At 36.7% G+C, this 25,786-nt stretch overlaps 2 protein-coding genes across 13 annotated transcripts in view; one reads left to right on the forward strand and one right to left on the reverse strand.

The window, feature by feature from the left end:
• Nucleotides 1-13,247, forward strand: part of LOC127841575 (uncharacterized) — a 46,946-nt gene extending 33,699 nt beyond the window's left edge. For all 3 annotated transcript variants that reach the window (XM_052370498.1, XM_052370497.1, XM_052370496.1), the window contains exon 4: nucleotides 185-13,247. In XM_052370498.1, the coding sequence (XP_052226458.1) occupies nucleotides 6,274-7,854 (1,581 nt within the window). In that variant the 5' untranslated portion in view covers nucleotides 185-6,273 and the 3' untranslated portion in view covers nucleotides 7,855-13,247. The remainder of the gene's footprint in view (nucleotides 1-184) is intronic.
• A 3,321-nt stretch (nucleotides 13,248-16,568) lies between these two features.
• The window catches only part of LOC127841801 (uncharacterized), a 32,080-nt gene continuing 22,862 nt past the window's right edge, over nucleotides 16,569-25,786 (reverse strand). For 9 of the 10 annotated variants that reach the window (XM_052370883.1, XM_052370879.1, XM_052370878.1 and 6 more), the window contains 2 exons: nucleotides 22,091-22,217; nucleotides 16,569-20,484 (listed from right to left, as the gene is read on the reverse strand). In XM_052370883.1, coding sequence (XP_052226843.1) covers nucleotides 20,351-20,484; nucleotides 22,091-22,217 — 261 coding nt within the window. In that variant the 3' untranslated portion in view covers nucleotides 16,569-20,350. Of the gene's footprint in view, nucleotides 20,485-22,090; nucleotides 22,218-22,682; nucleotides 22,747-25,786 lie in introns of all 10 variants that reach the window. The other variant, XR_008031333.1, reaches the window with a different exon arrangement.

Here is a 25,786-nt window from a genome sequence, read left to right on the forward strand (position 1 = left end):
ATCGAAATATATATCACCATATTGAATGCGGTTAAATAAACCAATTATATTCGCCTGTTTACTTAAATTAATGTTTCGTTTAGTGCGCTTTACATAGTATTATTTAAGTATCTCAAACATAATGGTTAGTATCACGCATATTTAATAATAAACTATGGACCGTTTTTTTCGTTTTGTTCGGAAGTTGAAACACGAAGACGGGGATGCCAACCAATTCCACCAAGACCTGCACTTCCTACTTTTGTACTCGACAGGGGGTTCAACCATGGGAAAGGATTTTTATACATTATATTTAGAGAAATCAGTAATAGCAAATATGCACTAGTGTTTAAACCTATGCATCATAACTGGTCCAAGGTATTTCAAATTAAAATATATGAAACAAATGCAAATATAATTTATCGCAACAAGGGGAATGTACTTAGAGAATGTGATTATATGTTCTCTGCTCGAAGCTTGAATGCTGGAAGCGCTACGTATGTTTTCCTACGAATTTGTCAATTATAGTTTTTATAAGAACGATGTTCGTAATAAGGCAAATTTATATTTAGTTTTACATTTACTATTTACCTATACCTACTCATTAGGAAATGTTTTTTTAATGTACACATCTCCTTTATCCATAAAAAAATATTTTAAGGGCAAATTCAGGTGTTATTTAGTGAGAACTATTGACATACTTTCAATGGTTAGCAGAAGAAGCATATTATGAAATACCTGACAGATATTTAATATTACCAAAAACATGTAATTCTACACATTGTGAGAATTGTATGTTGTGTTTATTATTTATTTTAACGTATTTTTTACAACAGAACTTGTTAAATTCTTCAAAAACGAAATACACTTATCTCATGTTTCTCCCTTAGTCGAGAATTGCAAAATCTCTCTGAAACCACAATCCTTCAATATGACTTTAAATCAATCCCATGTTACTATAACCACTAAAATGGTCATTATATAAGTTTGTCATGGTTTCGGCTGTATTCATGCTACTGTGAAAGCAATTGTCAAACTAGCAATAACGATGCACGTCAGTATAGATTGGATTAAAGCAAAATGGCTCAACTATATTTCGTCTATAAAACTATATAGCCTTAAGTTACATATTTCGTGCATTACCAGGTACTGTCGTCCTGTACTCAGTGTGTTAAGCATGTTTTTACGGTTAAAATTGGCCTCGCGACAGTTATCACGTTGTTTATTATTGTCTACGCAGAAAAACGAACCCAGAGCTGTATTCAAATCATTTAATTGATGAGAAATCTGGCAAACACAATTTGGGCATATGGTTAATATATACATAAAAAGCACTTTTGTAATTCCAGCCTTATTTTGATTTGTGTATTATAAAGAAATTTCGAAAAACGTTTCTCAAAATTAGAATGATCTTCTAATTGACTGCATGAAGAAAGTGGGCGATGGTCAATATCTTTTCCAGAGTCAAAATAAAGTGCATATGGAGTAATACATAAACAGATGAATGTCAGTTTGTGTAAGAGTGAAGGATGTATTTAGAATTATGCTCTTAGTATATACATTTTAATTACGGACAGAGATAAAACATGCACACATATATCACATTACTATTAACAAAAACGTTTTGTAACATGGTATAAATAATTTATCGTAAGAAATAGTATTACATAGGTACCGTGCTGATTTAGGTATAAGTTAAACGCTTTTAATAACTTAACTGTAAAACTTGCATTTATACGTCATTATATAAATTGTCAGTATTATATTTCCCATGAAGGTTATATGACAGTATCTTTTCCTTATAAATGTTTTGATAATTGTTATGAATTTAATCACAGCTTGTAACATAAATGACGGAGAACACAATGGCACGACAAATGTAAACGTAGACAGAGTCCATTTCAGATTTCTTTACGTTTTATTGCTGCTTATTAACACAACACAACGTTTTCACATGTTTGTCAAATTCAAGACAACACGTTCAGCCCGAAACGGGCCTCGTCCGCGACAGCACGCAATAATGCGCATTCTTTGTTCGGCCGCTCAAGTAAGACTGCTTTATTAATAAAGATATGAACAACGAAAGCTTTGATAATTGTTACGTGTGCAATTCTTTTTTTCTTTTTTCGTAATTCTCTAAAACTTGTAGTATTTCGGACATCATTTGGTATTGGTATTGGCTCTTTCATTATATCAATTAAAATTACCAAATGACCTAATTAACCATCTTTATTTACTTATATATACTTTATTGGGTTGTTTACCGGTGCGGTGCTTACAATTAATGCTTTACTTTGAACTGTGCTAATTAAAAATTACTGTGATAACACTCCGTATTGGTTGACACATTACACTAAGCATTACCACCTAAATCATTATTATTTCTTTCTTTTTTAACCAAACTTTTTTCCAATCCTCTCAAATGTCTTCTTACAACAAATCATCCAAGGGGCAGAGTCAAAACCTGACTCCTTTACTGGGGGAGGCACTTTTAGGGTTGGATAGGCACCATCTATCCCACAATACCATGCACTTTAAGTGTCTCCTCCAGTCAGCTGGAAGTGTAGGCCCCATCATGTCCCGCCTTTCTATTTTCCAACTGGCCTCGTGTTTGGCAAGGGAACTCCCCGGACTTGTTGAGCGGCCGGTGCCCTTGGCGTCTGGCTGCGTGCTCTTGCAGCTCAAATCCGCTCAAGCGCTTGCCACCCTTCTTTCTAGGGGTACTTTTTTCCTTGGCAAAGTCGCGGTTCGGACCTTATCCCCGTCGAACATGAGGTCGGTACACGGTCACATAGCAGTGATCCCGGAAAGCCAGGACTTGATGGAACTTCAGACATCTCTCTCTGTCAACCCTGCGATACCTGTTTCTGATCTTCTTATCACCAATTTGGAAAGGGTTGAACCTTATCGCCCTGCTCCACCTGGCTTTCCGAGACTGGTCAAAATCTCTTTCTTAACATACCAGTCCTAATTAAAATTTTTGTCAAGGACACCAGCATAGCCCTCGATATTCGTCCCTGCCCGGCCACACCTGCCCGTTGCTTCAATTGCCAGGGCTTTGGACATATAGCCAGCAGAGGTAAATGCCCTACTTGCCAAAGAAGGTGCACCTACAAGTCTTGTTCGTGTGCCAACTGTGGCGGCCTGCACTCCGCATCCTACCAGGGGTGCCCCTCCTATAAGAGGGCTATCCATATAGCCACCTTTGCCAGTTTTTATGGGGTCACCTTGTCCGAGGCGGAGAGCAGGCTACTTGCACCTGACACTGTGAGCCACAGCGTGGGCGCCCGAAACACCACCATCACAACCGGTTCCGCGTTTTCACCTAAACATGCCTCTTCCGGTACTATCTCGCCCCAAACCGGGAGGACATGCCCCATAGTTGAGGGGTTAGCGGGTAAGAGTACCCCCCCCCTCAACCCATAAATAGGGACCCCCCCCAAGGTTATACCTGTGGAACAGGTCTCCAACCACACACCGGAAATACACAACACCCCCCCTGTATCGCCTATCCAGGGGGATTCACCTACACAGAGGCGCCCTCCTGTGGCTACCAGGGGGTCTTCCCCGTCCTTCCCATTGTCTGATGTTGCCAGTGTCACTACTTGTAGTGGCACTACACTTTCAAACAACTCGATGTTCGACGTGACGGGGCACGACTCTCTGGTGTCGGTGCACTCCAGTATATTGAAGAACCTTACAATCTCTGGTGTCTGCGAAATAGAGAAGGAGCCCCGAGTTAGTTTCCCCTCTAACCGTCCCAGAATGGTCGACATCTTCAATGAGCTCCCTGCCGTTAACACCAGCAGACTTAACTGGAGAATCATTTATCAAAATTAAGGATATGCCAGCAACAGGTCACACATATAGGAACATACATCTCAGCGAGCTGACGGATCTGATAGCTGAGATAATAAAGGACCGTAATAGGCCCACGACTGGGTGTCGTGATATCTCCTATATTTACAATAGAATAGATTCTCGTTTCAAAAATTGCAGACAATCTCTAACAAAGGTCATCCCCCCTGACAAATCCCTAACAAATAAAATCCATTCTGGAGCTGGGGATCCTCCAAAAATAGCAGACCCAGATGCCCCCACCGGCCGTCTGTCCCCCCTTAGTTAACAAGAAACCTGCCCAGCCGGCCAGGACCCCTGCGAAACTCAAAGGGGCCTGTGCCGGTCATAAATTAGGAGTTAAATCACCACACCATAATCTCAACCAGATTAAACGCAAGATAATTTCACTCCAATATGGACAGTTATCTGCAAATCATTTCTTTTAATGTGATCTTACCACTAACAAACATACTGAGTTGAAGTATTTCCTTGACAGTAATCCTAATAAACATATATTATGCCTCCAGGAAACTAGATTTTCCAATAACAATGTTAAGCAAATTCCTGGCTTTTACTGTGAAGTTAAAAATTTTGGTATTTTAAACCATCATATTGCTCGTGGTCTTGCCATTTATATTAAAAATACTATTAATTACGAATACCTGGGAGTGAACAACCAATTAAAACCGGATGGTAGCACGGCTATTGAGGCATTAGCTATTAAATTGGTTATTGATAAGAACCGGCCTCTTATTTTGGTCAATATTTACTCAAGAGGATGTGATCTTGAAACTTTGAACGGTCTCTTTAAGGAATTAAGGACCATTAAAGGACCCTATGATGTAATATTCACAGGGGACTTTAATGCACATCACCCTGCTTGGGGTTCCAACAATTCAGGTGCAGAAGGTCGGGCGGTTATGGAATGGTTGGACAAGCAAGACCTTATACTGCTCAATGACGGTTCTCCAACCAGACTTAACCTCACTGGTTTAAACTCCGACATTGACCTTACTGCTGTTAATGCCAGGATAGCCAGTGCGTCTGCATGGGCAACCGTTAATGATACAATTTAATCACCTCCCACAACAGGTTACCCTGCTCAGCTTTATTGCACAGGGAACTGATGCCCAATGCTCAGGGGAGCATAAATTTTTACTTCAAAAAGCTAACTGGGCTCAGTTTAGGGACCTCTGTTCAGATCTCTCCCTTGCAGATGTTCACTCTCAGGACTCAAATCAGTTTTGCAACATTTTAACTAGTAAGATACTGTCCATAGTGGAATGTAGCATACCGGTCTCCTCCGGCAAGGTTAAGGCCAGAAATAAGGTCCCGTGGTGAAATGAGGCGTGCTCCAAGGCGGTACAGGATCGTAACAAAGCATTAAGAATTCTTAAAAAGAACCCAGCTGAGCATAATCTTCTTAATTAAAGGTCCCTCGAAAATCAAGCAAAGCGGGTCATTTTGGACGCAAAATCTCAAAATTGGAAAGAATTCTGTGATTCAGCAATTATTAATAAGAAAAATACTAGGGATTTTTGGCAAAAAAATTCACAAAATTAAAGGAAAATCTTTCACCCCTGTAACGTTACTTAAATACAAAAGCGAATTTGCCACCACCCCAAGGGAAAAGGCTCAATTTTTGGTACAGCATTTCCAATCTGTCTCCAGTGACTCAAACCTTCCCGTTGAAACTTTGAACTATCAAAAGCGGTTTGAGACTGAGCACAAAAACATTTTAAATGAGCCTGGGGACAACAGCACGCCTCTTAATTTACCTTTTACTTTAACTGAATTATTAAGCGCCATTAACACCAGGAGCAATACTGCCACGGGGCCTGACACAATAGCATATTTAATGTTCAAAAATATGCCAACCATAACTCTTAAAATATGGCTTAACCTATTCAATCAGGTGTATAGGACAGGCACAGTACCACCCGAGTGGAAGCAGGCCACAGTGATTTCAATTCCTAAACCCGATAAAGAACAAAAAAGATCCAAACTCATATCGTCCAATAAGTTTAACATCTCACGCAGGCAAATTACTAGAAATAATGGTCAAAAATAGATTAGAACACTTATTGGAATCTAAAAACATACTAAACCCTTTCCAGTCTGGCTTTAGGAAGGGGCGTTCCACTCTTGATCAGCTAGCTAGACTACAACATGATATTCTTTCTGCAAAAAATCAAGGGCAATCAGTACTAGCAATTTTTTTGGACCTTCAGGCCGCCTTTGATTTAACATTGACCTTTGGCATATTAAAAAAGCGAGCTGATTATGGAATCACTGGATACTGTTTTCACTACCTCAGAGCTTTCCTAGAGGGTCGCAAAATTCAGGTCAGGGTCGATGGGGAGTTATCAGAGGTAACCATAACCGACCGTAATACCCCTAACTCTGTTCTCCCTCATCGTAAATGGCCTACCTGATGCCGTAAAAGACTCAGGAATGGTTATTTCCCAGTTTGCCGACGATTCAGGCACTTGGTTAAAGGGGTCTAACATGTTACGCCTGCAGAAGAGGGCTAAAGCAGGCTTGGACTCCATATGGAAATGGTCTATTGAATGGGGATTCAAAATTTATCCAACCAAAACAGTAGGAGTATTATTTGGCGACCAAATTCAGCACTCTTTGGACTTAAATTTAGGTGGCACCAAAATTATTTTTGAAAAAGGGGTGACATTTCTAGGTATGTACCTAGATAAACAGTTAACCCTTAATCACCACTTCAAATATTTAGCAGAAAGGTGCGAAAGGGACCTAAACTTAATGAGAATGTTAAGAGGCACAGGTTTCGGATCAGATAAAAATAGCCTCTTAACTCTCTATAAGTCCCTTACATGTCCAAAGCTAGATTATGGTGCCCAGATCTATGCATGTGCAAAGCCAAACGCCCTAAAAATGGTTGATGCCATTCAACTTAAGGCCTTTAGTATAGCTCTGAGGGCCCTAAACTGTACACCGGGTGCACTGCTTGAAGAGGAGGCCGGTATGCTACCCCTTGACTTGCGCCGTAAACAGCAGTCCCTTAACTTCTGGGCCAGGGCTAAGTCTCGGCATGGCTCAAACCCTGTAAACAAACATGTCGGGACTGGCACCTTCATCAAGGGGAAAATACTTAAGCGTAAGCATGTCGCCCTACCATTTGGTGCGAGTATTAGGACCCTTGTTGAAGATGCCGGCCTCGACAAGGTACCTGTAGCAGACCTGAGGCCCTCCAAGACCCCCCCCCCCCCCCCCCCCCCCCCCCCCCCCCCCCCCCGGACGCTTGGACCCATTGATGATGAACTATCACTCTCTAATAAAATAACGAAAACTGACTTGCCACAACTCATCAAGTCAGAAGCTCTCTCACTCATAGATAATAAGTATGCTGAGCATCTAAAAATCTATACAGAAGGCTCCAAATGCCCTAACTCTGGTTTGGTAGCCAACTCTTTTGTAATTCCTTCAAAAAATATTACCAAAACGCACAGGCTCAGCAACAATCTCTCTATTTTCTCAGCAGAACTTTTGTCAATTAAATACACTTTGTGCTGGATATTGGTCAATAAACCTACTAAAACTGCTATTTTATCAGACTCAATGTCATCTCTTGAGTCTTTAAAAAACAGAAATAGCAGATCTAGGCCTGATATTTTAACTAGCATTTTGGAACTTCATCAACAGTGCCTAGATAAATCTTTAAAGGTCACATTAGTATGGTGTCCATCACATGTCAATATCAGTGGGAATGAACAGGCTGACAAGGGGGCCAAGGAGGGCCTCTTGAGGGGGGCCGTAGATGCTGGGGAACCCCTGGCGCCTACTGAGATCTACTCCCTGGCAAAGAAATTTGTTGTGGGTCAGTGGAATCTCCGGACTCACAATTTGGCTTTCTCTCGACATACTTTTATCAGACCCATGAAAACCCTCGGGCCGCCTGACAGATACTCAGCAAGCATTGTGCTTGACAGAGCCATCACGCACCTGAGGATGGCGCGGTGGGGCGGGAAAGTATATCCTCGGTGTAGACCCTGCATGTCCTAGGTGCCAGGAACCCCTCACTGCGCCTCACATGCTGCTGCACTGCCAAAACCATAAGGCGCAGAGGGACCACCTCGAAGCTGCATTGCACTCCCATGGACTAGTGTTAAACCTTTCCAACGTGCTAGACCCCAAGGGAGCAGCTAGGGGCCCGGTCTTCTCTCTGCCCTCGCCAAATACCTTCTAGACTGTCAGATAACTGACAAGATCTAGGTCATTGGGGGATGGAGAGCAGCCAACACCCACCCAATTATTCAGTCATGTGACTGATTTGTTTTAACCGTGTAATTTTACACAAATCTGACGCAGTCATTGCAACTGTGTTGGATTTGTGTCATTTCGACACAACTTTGTTTTTGTTTTTAACGGGATTATTGTTCCACCTTGCCCTTTCTAAATCAGGCCAATGGCGTTGACCTGGTATTCCTTATTTTAAAACATTTTTTATAAGAGAATGACGTTAGTCAACCATTTACATTCTTCATTTTCTTAATATACTCATATTTTATAGCAGTTTTTATTTAAAAGAAAGGACGAGGCTGTCCAGTAACCCGGGTATGTTGGCTGCACTGCACCCCCTCCCTTCCCCTCTGACACCCCCCTTCTCCTTCAAACTCGAAGAGCCATGTCAGACAGGAGTGCACGGTGCAGGGTCATACACCTTGCAAAACCCATTTTAGCCCTTTAAAGGGCATTACCAACTCTTTGGTACTTTAATTATTTTTAAAATTGCTATAATAAGTGTTATAGAAAATAATAAACACTTGTACTTTATTGTTTGTTTGTTTTAAATAAAAATTGTTACTTTGTTTATATAGCAAATTAGCTACTTTTGTACCATTTTTACTCTGTTTCATCCCCTATATATTTAGTATTATAGGTTAGATTAAGGCATCTTGTGGGTTTTGTCCTGCATCTTAGTATGACTTGGTATCTCTTTAACCAATTCCATTTTACTGGATTATTTCAGTATAACAACATCATATTGTCTTTAATTTTTATCCATCATTCTCCATTTGTAATTTCCATTTACTGTGCACTCCCTCTGGTCTAGGGGACACAACCATCATAAAACTTCACCTCCACAATTACCTCCCTTTTACCCTTCCCAGTAGTACTACCCCTGCTGGCTCGCCCCACCCACACCAGCCTACAGTTCCAAACTCTCCTTCTTTAAACTCCCCAGGGTGGCATCATGTATTTTACCTATTAATAAATGCTTGCAGCTTTGTACATAATGTACATAATTTACTTTTATATAAACATCTTTGTTTTGTTTAATTTTTAACTGTAAAATACATTGTTTTACCTTATAATTCTTACGTGGCCCTATAAAGGTAACCGTTTGTTTGGCGACAAGTAAGTAACTAACTGTATTATACAAATATTACTATTGACTTCCTTTTAAATATTATCTAAACGCCACTCTGGGAAGACGTTTCTTCTTCATAGCCCAATACTCCTTAGGTTCCATACAGACAGGGTCTTATGTTGGAGCATTACAGCTATATTCCCTGTCTGCAAGTGTTCAACATTGTGCCACATTTACGAATACATACCCATTACAATACAAAATATAATTTAAAACTAAATTACAATTACCAAATACAATTTTTTGTTATATTTCTATATAATTGCATGTTTACATGCAAATCCCCCTTTTCTTATTAGAGCTAATATATCGGGCTCTTCCTTCCCTATTAATTAATGTTTATAAATCTTTATATCTTCCCATCGCTAAGAGTTCTTTGTATAACATATAACTCTAACAGCAAATTCCCATCTATCCAAAGATTTAATACATAGTGGCAATGTTAAACCACTTTGTGATCTGTAAAATGCTAAAATATTAATAATTTTTGCTTATTTCCAACATATTACACTTCCGTGTATTTGTTTTCTTTCATAGAAAAATCAAATTAAAGTAATTCTATATTGATTTTAACATTTAAAACACAGATCACAAAGTCTAAAGACTCCAACAAACCCATTGCAGTATATACTGAACAGTGGGTCTAGTAATGATGATGCCACATACAACAGTATGTGTTTTTACCATCTTTACTTATAAAAATTGGGCTATTCTCTCTCTTTCTCTTTCCTTTTAAAACATCCAATAACAATATCATATTAATAATAATAATAAGGAGAAGAAGAATAACAATAAAACATCAACATAGTAATTTATTACTATAAAACAATTCATGTATTCCATTAAATTTCAAGTTCTTTTGGATGTAATTATCCTTTTTCTTTCATTTCATATATTTCCTGCACAGAAATTCTTATTGTTAACAAACTGTAAAGTGCACTCAATGTCAAGGTCGTCCGCTGGGAAATTATTCTATTTTGAAACCGATTGACCTACTTGTAATTTTTAATAAGAAATTTCGGCCAATCAGCGCCATCGTTATATAAGCCTTTCAACCAATAGAAACCCCTGCTTTTTAACAGCGTTAGGCTCAGTCAATATGCAGTTTATATTGAGTATTGCGTTTATATCGCATCTTATCTAATTATAAGTAAAGCTATTTTTAAACTACTAGATTTTTATCAAAGCACCGCATCCACACTGCTAAGTATCTTATATTATAAATAGTACAGCCCAGTAAAATCGGGCTGACCATATTATGGCCGTTTTCGGCTTTTTAACGCAGAGTTTTATGTAAAGCAGTGTGCTCGGGCAATTGTTTCTAACCAAAGTCCCGAGGGTAAACAACCCCATTAGTCGTTCATAGAGATTGGATGAAAACTGTGACCTCTACTGTCTACACAAACAAATTGTTGACGGACACACGCACACACACACGCACGTACACACAACGGACGCCTGACATCACACGGTAACATAAGCTCACCATGTCATTCGTGACAGGTGAGCTAAAAAAACATTACACTGCTTTCAAGTTAAATTGAATTACGTTCATGCATGTGTATATTGTTATGTATACCAATATCATAAACATGTGTCTCAAAGAAATCAATTGTGTTACATTCGAGTTGTACATAGTATTTTTATCATATTACAATTTTTTATCTGTAGACCTATAAAAGATAAAATAGTTTTACTACATGTTATACCTTATTATATTCATTTTATTAACTGTAATTATACACATTAATGCTTAGATATACTTTGTCTTTCGATAGTAATTTGTCAAATTGTATCTTCGTTATGATATGTGCAGTATGATGATCCAGTATTTACTATTACATGTATGTCTTGTTTTAATGCAACGTATTATAGCGTTCGATAATCATAAACTATTTACTGTGTAAACACTGTGCTCTCACTTTGAATACTAAGGCTTTTGGCCTTCTGGACGTCTTTTATACATAATTCTACAAAGATACAATAAGGAAAACGACAATCTTGTCTGAGACACCAATGCACTCAGCATTAATATTTAGTATTAACATCTTATAGTGGTCCACAACAATTTTTTTCAAATCAGGTCCAGTGATTTACTTCTTATTAATATTTATTATATTTATTCAGCAAAATTATTTTGGTTTTCTAAAATGTATGTGTACAGATAACCGTGCGATTAGCGATTGTTTTTAACACTCAACAAATACCATCGGTGTGTTTTCATAAATAATATCATCAAGTATGGTAGCTCGAGATACAAAATGTCATCATAATTTTAACTACAATTGATATATTTATTTCTTGAATAATGTTTTATTTTTGTATAATGATTCAAAATTTAGTATATCAGACCGAGCAGTGTATGTTAACTATTAATTAAAGCCGACAAAATAAAATACAAAACAAGCACAAAATATAACATTTTTCCGTAATGTATATTTGGAGATACGTAAATACTGTATGTATTATAAATACTGTAAGTATGTAGTATGCGAGATGCGTATGTGGTGATATGTTTTTGGTTTTACAATTTGGACATTTAATTATTCCTTTTTCGAATAACTAAGTGTTTATGTGTAATACAGTGTGTTCGTTTTTTGTTTGCATATTTACTTTTTTTTTTTTAAGAGACGAATGTAGTGCTAAAACAAACTTAGTCTAGTACTTTTAGCGATTGTTTTTTTAATTAAAACAAAAAGAACGGCGTGTTTTCATAAATAATATCGTCACGTATGGTAACGCGAGATACAAACTGCCAAAATAATTTTTACAAAAAGGCCAATATTAATTTCTTGAATTATGTGATGTTTTTGTATAATTGTTTCAACGGTAGTACATCATACCTAGCAGTGTATGTTATCTATTAGAGTTGACAACATATACTAACAATCACACAACAAACAAGAGCACCGCCTAGCGGGTGCAGACGGCTCATCTATTTTTATGCCCCCGGATCGATAGATCGGGGGTGTATTGTTTTTGTCCTGTCTGTCTGTCTGTCTGTCTGTCATTCTGTCCCAAAACTTTAACATTGGTTAAAGTTTGATCACTTTTGCAATATTGAACATAGCAACTGGTTATTTACCATGCATGTGTATCTCATGGAGCTGCTCATTTTGAGTGGTGAAAAGTCAAGGTCAAGGTCATCCTTCAAGGTCAAAGGTCAGATATCATTGTATTTTTCTTTCCTAAAACTTTTAACCTTCGTTATAGTTTTATCATAAACTTTTTAATATTGAACACAGCAACTTCATATTTGGCATGCATGTGTATCTCGTGGAGCTGCACATTTTAAGTGGTGAAAGGTCAATGTTAAGGTCATCCTTCAAGGTCAAAGGTAAAAAAATGAAAAAAATATTTTCATTTCTCTATTCAATCTCAATGTATCTCATAGAGCTGCTCATTTTTGAGTGGTGAAAAGTCAAGGTCATCCTTCAAGGTCAAAGGTCAAATATGATTGTATTTTTCTTTTCTAAAACTTTAACCTTCACTAAAAGTTTTATCATAACTTTTTTAATATTGAACACAGCAACTTCATATTTGGCATTCATGTGTATCTCGTGGAGCTGCACATTTTGAGTGGTGAAAGGTCAAGGTCGTCCTTCAAGGTCAAAGGTCAAAAATTAAAACAAAATAAGTTCATTTCTCCATTCAATCTCTTACTTACTTCTCGTGGAGCTGCACATTTTGAATGGTGAAAGGTCAAGGTCATCCTTCAAGGTCAATGGTCAAATATATTGCTTCAAAGCGGCGCAATAGGGAGCATTGTGTTTCTGACAAACACATCTCTTGTTCTTTTTAAATGTGAAGGGACCTATCTCAATACTTCAATTAAACAGGGAAAGGGGTGGGAGTGGAGAGGGGTGTATAGTGTGGGTGTGTGGTCAATTATTACATTATTTTTGAAAAAAAGAAAGAAAAAAAAAGAAAAAGAAATTTTCATTTTGGGGGGGGCGATTCTTAGGCGGGATGGTTGGACGGTCTTTCAAAAATAAAATAATACAAATAAATATTTGTTTTTTTAAGCATGTTTAAAAAAATTTAAGGGGGGTCCGTGTCTGGGGGGTTGAGAGGGGGGTATAGTGTGGGGGTGTGGTCATTCATTAGATGATCATTCAAAAATAAGAAAAAAAATGGAAGAAAAAAAATCGGGGGGGGGGGGGGGGGGGTGGGGATTCTGGTAGGTCGTGAGGACTGGTTTCGGTGGAGTCTATTGTGGTATGTAAGGAAGGGGTTGTTTTGTCAAAGTATGAATCAAATCTGATCATAAATAAAGAAGTTATGGCAATTTTAGCAAAATTTTATAATTTTACCTTGAGAGTTAAGGTCATTCTAAGGTCAAGATCAAATTCAACTTGCCAGGTACAGAAACCTCATGATAGTATGAACGTATTTGAAGTTTGAAAGAAATAGCCTTGATACTTTAGAAGTAAAGTGGATCTACATACAAAATTAAACCAAATATTCAAAGTTAAGAAGTCAGAAAAAGGGCCATAATTCTGATGAAATGCCAACCAGAGTTATGCAACTTGTCCTGTACAGTCCCCTTATGATAGTAGGCTAGTGTTCTAAGTCTGAAAGCAATAGCTATAATACTTTAAGAGTAAAGTTGACCAAAACACAAAACTTAACCAAATTTCTAATTTTCTAGGTATACAAAGGGAACATAATTCTGTCAAAGTGCTAGTCAGAGTTACATAACTTTGCCTGCCCAGTCCCCTCATGATAGTAAGTAACTGTACCAAGTTTTAATGCAATAGCTTTGATACTTTATAAGAAAAAAGAACCTAAACACAAAACTTAACAGGACACGGACGCTCAGGTGATGACAATAGCTCTTTTTTTTAAATAGATGAGCTAATAAAATAGCATTTTCTCCATAATGTATATTTGGAGATATTGTATATACTGTACATAGTGTTAATGCTGTAAATCATGTAAATATTAAGTATGTGATTTAGGTTTGTGGTGATATTTTTTAGTTTTATGATTTGACATTTGATTAATCTTTTGTCAAATATGTAAGTGTACAAGTTTGTTACATTTTGATTGTTTTTGATTTCATATTAAACTTTTCTTTTTGAGAGACTAAATCAGTGCTAGAACACATTTACAGAGTTATAAGATGTGCAAATGACACTTTTTTATAAGTTAAGAATGAATTGTTTGGAAAGTGTTTTATGTGTATCAGTTGTTTTTGTTCCTCCTAAGAAAAAATACTTACTGTTTACAAACTTGATTTTGAATACTTGATGAAATGAAATGGTAAATTTACAAATTGTTTTATGGTTTTACACCTTTATGGCTTATATGTCAACATTTTACAACAAAAAACGATAAGTATTTTTAGAGTTAAGTTCACAATAAATAAATTGGATTTTTTTTAAAGGTTTAAGCAATGATTTGTATAAACATAATGCATGTTTGTGTATATACATGTACATATTGTTAATGTTAATTATATAACATAGTTGAAATGAAATAGAACCGAATTACTCATACTATGTGCACAGATTTCAACATAACCCGTTTGTTATAATACCAATTCATTTTATGCTTCAAAATAAATAACAAAATTCCCAAAACTTGAAAATTGTGGGTTTGCAATTTTATATTGGAAAACCAAAATAAAGTGTGATTATTTAATAGGAGTGTTTTGTGGTGTGGAGTTTAAGTTTGAATCATAAAAATTATAAGAAATAATCAAACATATTGTTTTTGCCCTGTCTGTTGGTTGGTCTGTTGGTTGGTTTGCGCCAATTTTAACATTTGCAATAACTTTTGCAATATTGAAGATAGCAACTTGATATTTGGCATGCATATGTATCTCATGGAGCTGCACATTTTGAGTGGTGAAAGGTCAAGGTCATCCTTCAAGGTCAAATATATGGGTCAAAATCGCTCATTTAATGTACACTTTTGCAGTATTTCAATATTCAAGATAGCAACTTGATATTTGGCATGCATGTGTATTTCATGGAGCTGCACATTTTGAGTGGTGAAAGGTCAAGATCATCCTTCAAGGTCAGAGGTCAAATATATGTGGCCAAAATCTCTCATTTTATGAGTACTTTTGCAATATTGAAGATAGCAAATTGATATTTGGCATGCATGTGTATCTCATGGAGCTGCACATTTTGAGTGGTGAAAGGTCAAGGTCAAGGTCATCCTTTAAGGTCAGAGGTCAAATACATGTGGCCCAAATCGCTTATTTTATGAATACTTTTGCAATATTGAAGATAGCATCTTGATATTTGGCATGCACGTGTATCTCATGGAGCTGCACATTTTGAGTGGTGAAAGGTCAAGGTCAAGGTCATCCTTCAAGGTCAAATATATGGGTCAAAATTGCTCATGTAATGTCACTTCTGCAATATTGAAGCTAGCAATTTTATATTTGAAATGCATGTGAATCTCATGGAGCTGCACATTTTGAGTGGTGAAGGGTCAAGGTCAAGGTCATCCTTCAAGGTCAAACGTCATATAGGGGGAAATTGTGTTTCACAAACACATCTTGTTAGTATTCTTATTTGTATGTTCTTTAATTTAACAGCTTTGCAAACATTATAGGGAATCACTTGTCAATATAAGAAGTTGTGAATTTTGTGTAAAGCAATTAGGTGTGGAGTTTTAAGGATTCAAGCACAGAACGCAATACGATTTCATTGGACTTTGTTAAAGAGATTTTATTATATGCCTTTCCTGTTATGTTTACTGTAAAGAATGTGCGAGTGTTATTGAATAAATATGTAGCAGTCATTGGATGTTTAACTAAATAAAAATCGGGTAAAGGCTTTCCAACATTTATATTAATAGGCCTTGTGTATGTACATCGTTTGTTAAAAAAAAATTGTTTGAATCAGAACCAACTAAACATGTTTATCACAACGGTATTTGGAGTAATGATGCACTGAACACACAAATAACATTTTTTCAACAGTGCTGTATATGTTTATGAGACTACTGGTAATTAAAACACACCGGCATTTGCATTTAAACAAGAGCACCGCATAACGGGTCCCAACGCTCGGCTGCGGGTGCAGTTTTGAATAAATGAAAGTTGTCAGAATATTTTTTTTAGAGGTCACAGTGACCTTGACCTTTGACCAAGTGACCCAAAAATGGATGTGGCATGTAGAACTCATCAAGGTGCATCTACATATGAAGTTTCAAAGTTGTAGGTGGAAGCACTTTTATTTTAGAGCCAATGTTAAGGTTTTAGCACCACGACGGAGGACGAGCTGGCTATGACAATCACTCGGGTTTTCTCCGAAAATAGCCGAGCTAAAAAATACTGATCTATTAAAACAAACACAAGAAGACAATAAGCACTGCAACTGGCATGTACCATGAAATAACATATTTAATCGTTCTTAAACATTAATAAAGTTAATAGTTTTTTATCCTCAATGCATAACTGAAAAAGAGTAAGGGCAATTACATTTTCAGAATAAATTTTGTTTCACTATACCCTTTTGTCAAAGGGTAATTTTACAACTCGATTATCAGAATGGTTGGAGAATCTAAATGGAAACAAATACCCTTATTATCAATTACAACCAAATCAGCACTCTTTAAACTGGTCTTCTACGTTATTTTATACGAACTGTTATTCTGTGATAACAAGTAAATACAAACCTCTCATCGCATACAGACGTTCATGAATATCAAGTGTCTATATGGCTGTTTGCTACTAGGGTTTTATTGAGGATAATAATTATTATTTATCTAAACATGGAAATCAAAAAGTTTCACTCTCAGTCCACAGTAAAAAGCGCACAATCACAAAATATGTCACAACATTTTAAGACGTGATTTTAATTGATATGAGCGATACAAAAAACAACATTATTTAAAAAATATTGTTTATTCCCCTTTTAGGTATAGTAAAGTATACTAGCATGCACATATACTAATGCACCAATAATTAACATAATGATAACTTAAAACGTTAATAATAGCACTAAACAATCAGACATGTCTTCTTCTTGTGGATTAATCAGAAGAACACAACCGCTCTCAGCACAAAGATCGCTACAGGTTCGTCATCTGGAGGCATTTTACAAGCATTCAAAGATTTAACACGCTCTGTCATTCTTATATGAAGTTTAAACCAAAAATGTAACTGTACTGAAGAAAACAATCAACACAACCCAATCAACACAACCAAGCAAAATATTTGGATTATTTTGTGATTGTAAGCAAGTGATTTAATTATTTAAAAGAGATAATCCTCAGAACAAGAGCTTTTAAACATGCAAAAATGGAACATTGAAATTAAGTTACATTCAGATTTTACAAAAGAATTTAACAATCTATTCTTATGCTTACAAATTCGTACAATGTAACAATAAACGCTGATTAAAAGACTCAGTAAATTAACCTCACACAAAACTTATTTTCCGTCTTATCTGGTCATATCTGTACCATTATGACAGTGGTATCACATAAAAATCAGAGAAAGGGCCGTTTTCAAAAGCACATATCGGCTTTTCAATTTGGCAACAAGAGCAGCCATGTTTTTTAACCAACCAGCAGCATTTTAAAACTCATCCAAGATATAATCGTGATGAATCGTCTGAACAAGTTTCATGAAGATCGGACAGTAAATGTGGCCTCTAGAGTGTTAACAAGATTTTATTATAGCCATATAAGGAAAAATGCCCCGCCCCTTGAAAGCCATGTTTTAAAAGCAAACATAATTATTTTCGAACTCATCCAAGATATGATTGAGACCAATCTTCTGACCAAATTTCATGAAGATTGGACAATAAATGTGGCCTCTAGAGTGTAAACAAGGTTTTACTATAGCCATATAAGGAAAAATGCCCTGCCCCTGGTGGCCATGTTTTTAAAGCAACCAAACCATTTTCAAACTCATCCAAGATATCATTGGGACAAATCTTCTGACCAATTTTCATGATGATCGGAAAATAAATGTGACCTCTAGAGTGTTAACAAGGTTTTACTATGTAGCCATATAAGTAAAAAATGCCCCGCCCCCGTGGTAGCCATGTTTTTCAACCAACCGGCATCATTTTTGAACTCCAAAATATTATTGGGATGAATCTTCTGACTGAGTTTCATGAAGATCGGACTATAAATATGGCCTCTAGAGTGTTAACAAGATTTTAGTATAGCCATATATAGCCATATAAGGAAAAATGCCCTGCCCCTTGGCAGCCATGTTTTTCAAGCAAACGTGACCATTTTCGAACTCATTTAAGATATCAATAAGACAAATCTTCTGACCATATTTCATGAAAATTGGACAATAAATGTGGTCTCTAGAGTGTTAACAAAGTTTTACAAAAGCCATATATAGCCTTATAAGGAAAAATGCCCCGCCCCCTGGTGGCCATGTTTTTAAAGAAACCAAAACCATTTTCGAACTCATCCAAGATATCATTGGGACAAATCTTCTGACCAAGTATCATGGATCGAAAAATAAATGTGGCCTCTAGAGTGTAAACAAGGTTTTACTATAGCCATATAAGGAAAAATGCCCCGCCCCCTGGCGGCCATGATTTTCAACCAAAGGGCATCATTTTTGAACTCGTCCAAGATATTATAGGGATGAATCTTCTGACCAAGTTTCATGAAGATTGGACAATAAATGTGGCCTCTAGAGTGTTAACAAGATTTTACTATAGCCAAATATAGCCATATAAGGAAAAATGCCCGCCCTTTAGCAGCCATGTTTTTCAAGCATAGTTTTCCATTTTCAAATTCATCCAAGATATCATTGGGAAAAATCTTCTGACCAAGTTTCATGAAGATCGGATAATAAATGTGGCCTCTAGAGTGTTAACAAGGTTTTACTATAGCCATATAAGGAAAAATGCCCCGCCCCCTGGTGGCCATGTTTTTCAACGAACTGGCATAATTTTTGAACTCGTCCAAGATATTATAGGGATAAATCTTCTGACTAAGTTTCATGAAGATTGGACAATAAATGTGGCCTCTATAGTGTTAACAAGATTTTACTATAACCATTATATAGCTATATAAGGAAAAATGCCCCGCCCCTTGGCAGCCATGTTTTTCAAGCAAACGTAACCATTTTCGAACTCATCCAAGATATCATTGAGACCAATCTTCTGACCAAATTTCATGAAGATTGGACAATGTGGCCTCTAGGGAGTTAACAAGGCAAATATTAATGCCGCACAACGGACGACGCACGGTGGACAAAAGGTGATCACAAAAGCTCACCATGAGCACGGTGTGCTCAGGTGAGCTAAAAATGGTGCTTCAGAGGCCAACGAATATCCCCACGCTGCATAGATGTTATATTAAAAGGCAATTTTGGGTGGGCAAGGCCTATGTTGGTGGGGCCCCAGGGTGGGTAATGTTAGCATGGATGGTCGAGATAGACTGTGTTGTCACAAGAGATGTTGAGAATTAATTTGAATTATATTGGTGAATAAATAAAGAAGTTATGTTGAAACAAAATTTTGGGTGGGCGTGGTCTATGTGGGCCGGGCGCCCATGGGTTGGTAATGGGGCCATACATAGTTGAGATTGGGTACCTTGGGTCAGAACCTTGAAACTTACACACATGGTAGCTATGAGCATATGTGCGACAGTGCACTGTTTGGAATTTTGATCTGACCCCTGGGGCAAAAGTTATTATCATGTGCGTCGCATAATGTTAGTAAAAAGAGGGGTTTTTTACGAATAACTTTTGCCCCAGGGGTCAGATCAAAATTCCAGATAGCTCACCATCACACATATGCTTATAGCTACCATGTGTGTAAGTTTCAAGGTTCTAGTGCTAATAGTGTAGGAGGAGATATTGGCCAGGACAGACAGACAGACAGCGAAGATCAATTCAATATCCCAATGCTTTTAAAAGCCTGGGAATAACGAGCACAGATGCAGATTATTTATATCGGTGGTTCTTGTTTGAAATGACATTTACTGCCATCGCTTTTTCCCACTGACAATAGCCGAGTATTTCGGAAAAATGACAGAATTGGGCTAATCATGTTTCTCATTAGACTTTTGTCAATTACAATATCTATATGTGATTCGCTTAAAATAGCTTTCATATTGATAGCGATGTTTCCGATTGAAAACCGGATATGGCTATGAATGTCCATGGCAAAAGCTTGCAATAAGGTCTCAATCTTCGAAGGGGAAGAACTGCTCCACAATATGGCGTATCATGTGTTTCTTTTCCTTGATGACAGCATTCATCTCTTGTTGTGTTTGATACAACATCTCCACGGGCACCTGTCTGGCGGCCTGTCTGAAAGCTGTACGAATAATATTTATTAACACTCCAAATATGTCAGAAGGACAAAGATGCCCCGGCTATATTTCACTGGACACAGAAACAAGATTTTGTGACACCCATAAGAACATTTAAAACAGCATGTACATACCAATCCTTTGTAATCTTTGCTACACATAAAGCCTATTATATACATTTGACATTGACCTTTTAGCAAGCATCGTAGTTAAAGCCTTTAACATATCGTCTTTAAATGATAAAAATACGCCAATCACTAAAAACAAATAGATTTGACAGTACCATTAACATCTACTATCACATATAACAAAACTTGTGTCACCTGGACCTTGAAACGACAGACATTTGTTAAGATATAAACAGAAATATTACATTTTTAGACAAAACAAGTTTGAATCAGGATTGTGATTTAAAAAGGGACACAACCCTGTCTAAAAACAACAAAACAAAATCTACTTACTCATTTGGTGACATTTGATATGATTTCATTTGAATATGTTGCATAGTAACAAGCTAAAAAAAAATATTGACTACCAATCAAAGCAATTTGATAGCTGAAATGTTTCTGTTGATGAAAGGCTTGATTCTAAGGCTAAATCATGGACACACTTCGACCAAAGTACTAAAATAATAAATCATGTGTAATGATTTATCAAAAACTGTTTTTAAATTTAACACTTACACATCATATCAAACAACACTGTTAAGTTCAGCGGCCTCCATGGTCCAGTGTAAGGCTATATTTTGTGTACAACTTGTTTCTTGTGTTTTACACCTCCTTATGTTCTACATAAGTTAGGCAAAATCATTTAACTACATTTTTTAATTTAAAAATCTGTAAAAAAAAAAAGAGATCATAAATGCTTCATTACCCTGCTTTCAATGATGGGGTCATGAAAAGAACACTTTTAACCTCGTAACTATTAATATCAATATAAAGGCTACAATGTGAGAACATTTCTATGGCAAATTGTGATAGCGTAAGAGTCAGGCTATAAGTGCTGTTCAGTGCATAAATCTATAATCATGTTTTGATAAAATAAAAACAATTAGACATGCATTCATAGTGCATAGATGCCCCAACATCAAACCCCCACTTCCGTCAAAACAGGTAGATTATGCTAAAATTTGAACTCTGACCTCTATGTGTAACCTTAACCTTTTAGGTATGGAGACATTTATTTTAAAATTGTATGATGAATCACTAAGTCAAGTCAGCACAAGCTGTAATATAGCCAAATTTAAACTTTGACCACTAAGTATGACCTTGAACTTTACAGTAACAAGAAGGGTGTTAAAAGCATTTGTGTAATTTTTTTTTAAATTAATAAATATATGGCTGAGACAGGAATTTTCAAGCAGTTTAAATGCTACATTTGACCTTTGACCTCTAAATGTGACCTTAATACCTGAGAGAGGAAGATGGGTGTCATTTGGAGCATTTTGTCTGAAAATGATTTAAAAGTGTTTTTTTAATCCTTCAATATATGGCAAAGTTATGGCAGTGAAAGGATGTTATCCTCAGACAGATAGATGGACATTGCGACTGCTATATGCATAAAAATAATATTTATTTTTTTTGATACACATAACCAACATTTACGCCTTACTTTCATCTTGTGCCACCATGTACATGGCTGTCCAGACAGATCCAGAAAAGAGCTCTGATGGCAGTGGAAACTCATGTCTCACATGTAAAACACTTCCCAGCATCAGGTGGGCATGCCGATATAGGTCCTGCGAAAGATATATAATCACAATATCCTGTGGAAATATACAATAAATTTAATGTGGCAGGCGTGGTATTGGCTGTAGTGGTAGATGTGGACATCGAAGAAGTAACTGCAACAATAGGAAATACACAGCAACAGCAGAAGGTGTAGCAGAGGACTATTATTGGTGAAGGTGTGTGTGACCACATCCTCATGAAATAGGCATGTAACAATATGCATAATGCAAAATTAGTACAGTAATATTTAAACAGTTGTTTAAAAAAATAACAAATCATAGTCTATGTCCTTGACATGCCTGATGGTTAATAATTTGGACCAATATATAGGCCATGCTCTGTGAAAAGTGAGTTAAATGCATGTGCGTAAAGTGTCATCCAAGATTAGCCTGTGCAGTCAACACAGGCTAATCAGGGACGACACTTTCCACTTTTATAATAATATTTTTGGTTCAAAGAAAGTCTCTTCTTACCAAAAATCCAGTGTTGGTAGAAAGTGTCGTCCCTAATTTGCCCCTGCGGACTGCACAGGCTAATCTGGCACATGAATTAAAGTTTAAACCCCCTTTTCATAGAGGCCTGTATATATTTGTGAATTTTTAATATTTCTAGCAAATTTTGTATTTGCTTTTCTGTTATCAATCCCCTAATTGTCATTATTAAAGAGGTTAAATTAAATAGTTTAAATTTAAGAGGAGCAAAAAGGATTAACATCAAGCAATATAAGTCCCCTACCGGCTCCACCATTGTCAGAAATTCCACAATTTTCAGAATTTTTTTTAATTGTTGCAAAAGCAACCAGAATTTTTGACGTAGGAACAAAATGAAATGACGTGCATAATGTCCATATTGCCATATATCCATGTTTCAAGTTTCATGAAAAAATATTAAGAACTTTAAAAGTTATCGCAGGATCCAGAAAACCACCATTTTCAGCAGTATTTCTAGTCTATTTGTTGCCATAGCAACCATAATTCTTGACGTAGGAACGAAATGAAATGACGTGCATACTCTCCATATTGCCATCTATCTAGTTTCATGAAAAAATATAAAGAACTTTTAAAGTTATCGCAGGATCCAGAAAAGTGTGACGGACTGACAGACTGACTGACGCACGGAGCGCAAACCATAAGTCCCCTCTGGTAAAACCAGTAGGGGACTAAAAACATGAGGAATGAAAACATGCAATGGTAATGGCTCGGCTCTTATGCTCCAATACCCATCCCAACAGTTAATATTAAGTCCAGTGTAGTCATTTTCTAGACTGGACATTGATATATAAAAAACTACTTGAAAATGGCTGATATATCAAAACATAGATCATATTGTGTCTGGTAGGAGACTTTATACCATCATATTTATAATAAAAGGAATTTAATATTGGTATACTTCGACCCTTATCATCGCAGTATTGCGTTTATGCCCCTTGACGTTTGTTAACAAACGTGCATTTGCAACCATGTTTGTTAAATCTGCAAGAAAACAGCTATCGCTGCAAATATCAGTCAATTATTAGTAATTTTATGCCTATTAAGTTTTTTTAATTGATATCCCCTGCCAAATAAATGTGCATGTTACAGACAGACGGATGGTCTGACAGAAAATGCCAAAACAATATCCCTCTGCTTGTGGCGAGGGATTAAAATGAGAGAGAACATAATTTGAAGCCAAAATTTACTAAAAATCCACATTAGACAAAAATACATGCCTTATTTAATTGGTTTGAATAGTTTTTTGTAAACACCATTCAGAGGGGATTTCAGATTTGATTTACCTCAGTCAATAAATATACCGGGTAATATCCATTAATTAGGAAATACAGGGTCCAATCTTCTGATGGTGTTTTATCTAGTCTACTAAAAGCATGGTTATTATGGGTCTTTATGTCACTGATATTTGACTTTTGTACCTATGAACTTTACATTTACAGACCACTATGACTTTTACCACTTAATTGACCACTATGACTATGAGTCCACTTAATTGATTAGCCCTATGACATACACCTTAATTGATTAGCCCTATGAATTTCACCTTAATTGATTAGCCCTATGACTTACACCTTAATTGATCAGCCCGATGAATTTCACCTTTATTGATTAACCCTATGACTTTCACCTTAATTGATTAGCCCTATGAATTTCACCTTAATTGATTAGCCCTATGGTTTTCACCTTAATGGATTAGCCCTATGAATTTCACCTTAATTGATTAGCCCTATGGCTTTCACCTTAATTGATTAGCCCCATGACCTTCACCTTAATTGATTATTTGGCAAAATTGCAATAGGTAGCAAGAGCCCTGAAGGTTATTCAACTGAAAGAGTTTTACCAAGATCCACCCATTAGTTAAAGAAGAGTAAAAAAAAAAACACAAGCTTTTGGCATCTATATAATAATATATTATACGGTAGAAAAACACAGTAAGCACCATAAATTTGCCCATTAATTATTGCAGCCAAATTCCTTCCTGTATATTTAAGTACACATTAAGGGTCATTCAACTGTGAAAGTATGAGCGCGATCCACCCAGTTGTTAAAGAGGACTTCAAAACAAAAGCTTAGGGATGTTTTTACGAATGTACCTACAGACTGGTAAGGGTATCACGTTTACAGATTTTTCTAAACGTTTAAACGAAATGAAATAAACAAAATTATCGTTTAAACGGTATCCCTGTGCTCCTTTAAAAAGCATCAGTGCCATCGCATTTCCAAACTGAAAGTAGTTATTATTTTCAGAAGTTATATCCAGTGCAGATCCCATTCGCGCAAAGACGTCATATTAAAACCGACTGTTCTCATCGTTATCAAACCATTGGGTTACACTTTGTCTACTTACCGGTACATGCCGTTATATTTTGCAAAAAAGACCAATTGATATCCAAACCACATTTCTTCAATAAGAGTAATCCGGTTCTAAAATTTTTCGATGTTTTACTTAACAAGATGTACATCAAAACGAGTATCTGTTCATTAAATTTGCTTCAGCAAGAATGGACTCGCTGGCGTGACTTGTGTATCCGTCGTCTGTAAAGGTTTACTCAATAGCTTTGTAGAGAAACACCAGTTTGTCCACTGATGAAGAGACTAGGGAAAGCCCTGAGCTTAGTTTCGGTAGATCCCGCAGCAGAAAACACTCGCTCCAATTGTACGGCAGTTTCTGGCACACAATTTTCATGTGGTTCGCCATGGTCCCTGTACTTTCCCCTTTGTACAACAACTTGGTTGCACACAAGTTACGTTTAAACTTTTCTTTTCCCCATACTTCAAATTGATTTTTTTTTTAAATCCAATACGGTGAATTTTTCCGCGACCTGTCTCATTCCCCATATCTCTAAAAATGAATGCCAATGAAAAAACGGCGGGAAAATTTACTCGTGCACTTTGTGCCAACGAGCGTCAAATGTTTAAGACGATTTGGGGCATGCTCATGCAACAAATGGCAGGAAATTTTTTCTCGAGCACTTCGTGCCGACGCGCCTCAAATATTCAAGACGCCTAGTCCGTATATGGTGTATTGTTATGTTTCGGTATTGTGAATAAGTGTCATCTGGCACCCTCGAGTCTTTTTCAGCAGC

This window comes from Dreissena polymorpha, chromosome 8 (assembly GCF_020536995.1).
Source record: "Dreissena polymorpha isolate Duluth1 chromosome 8, UMN_Dpol_1.0, whole genome shotgun sequence".
Taxonomy (NCBI): domain Eukaryota; kingdom Metazoa; phylum Mollusca; class Bivalvia; order Myida; family Dreissenidae; genus Dreissena; species Dreissena polymorpha.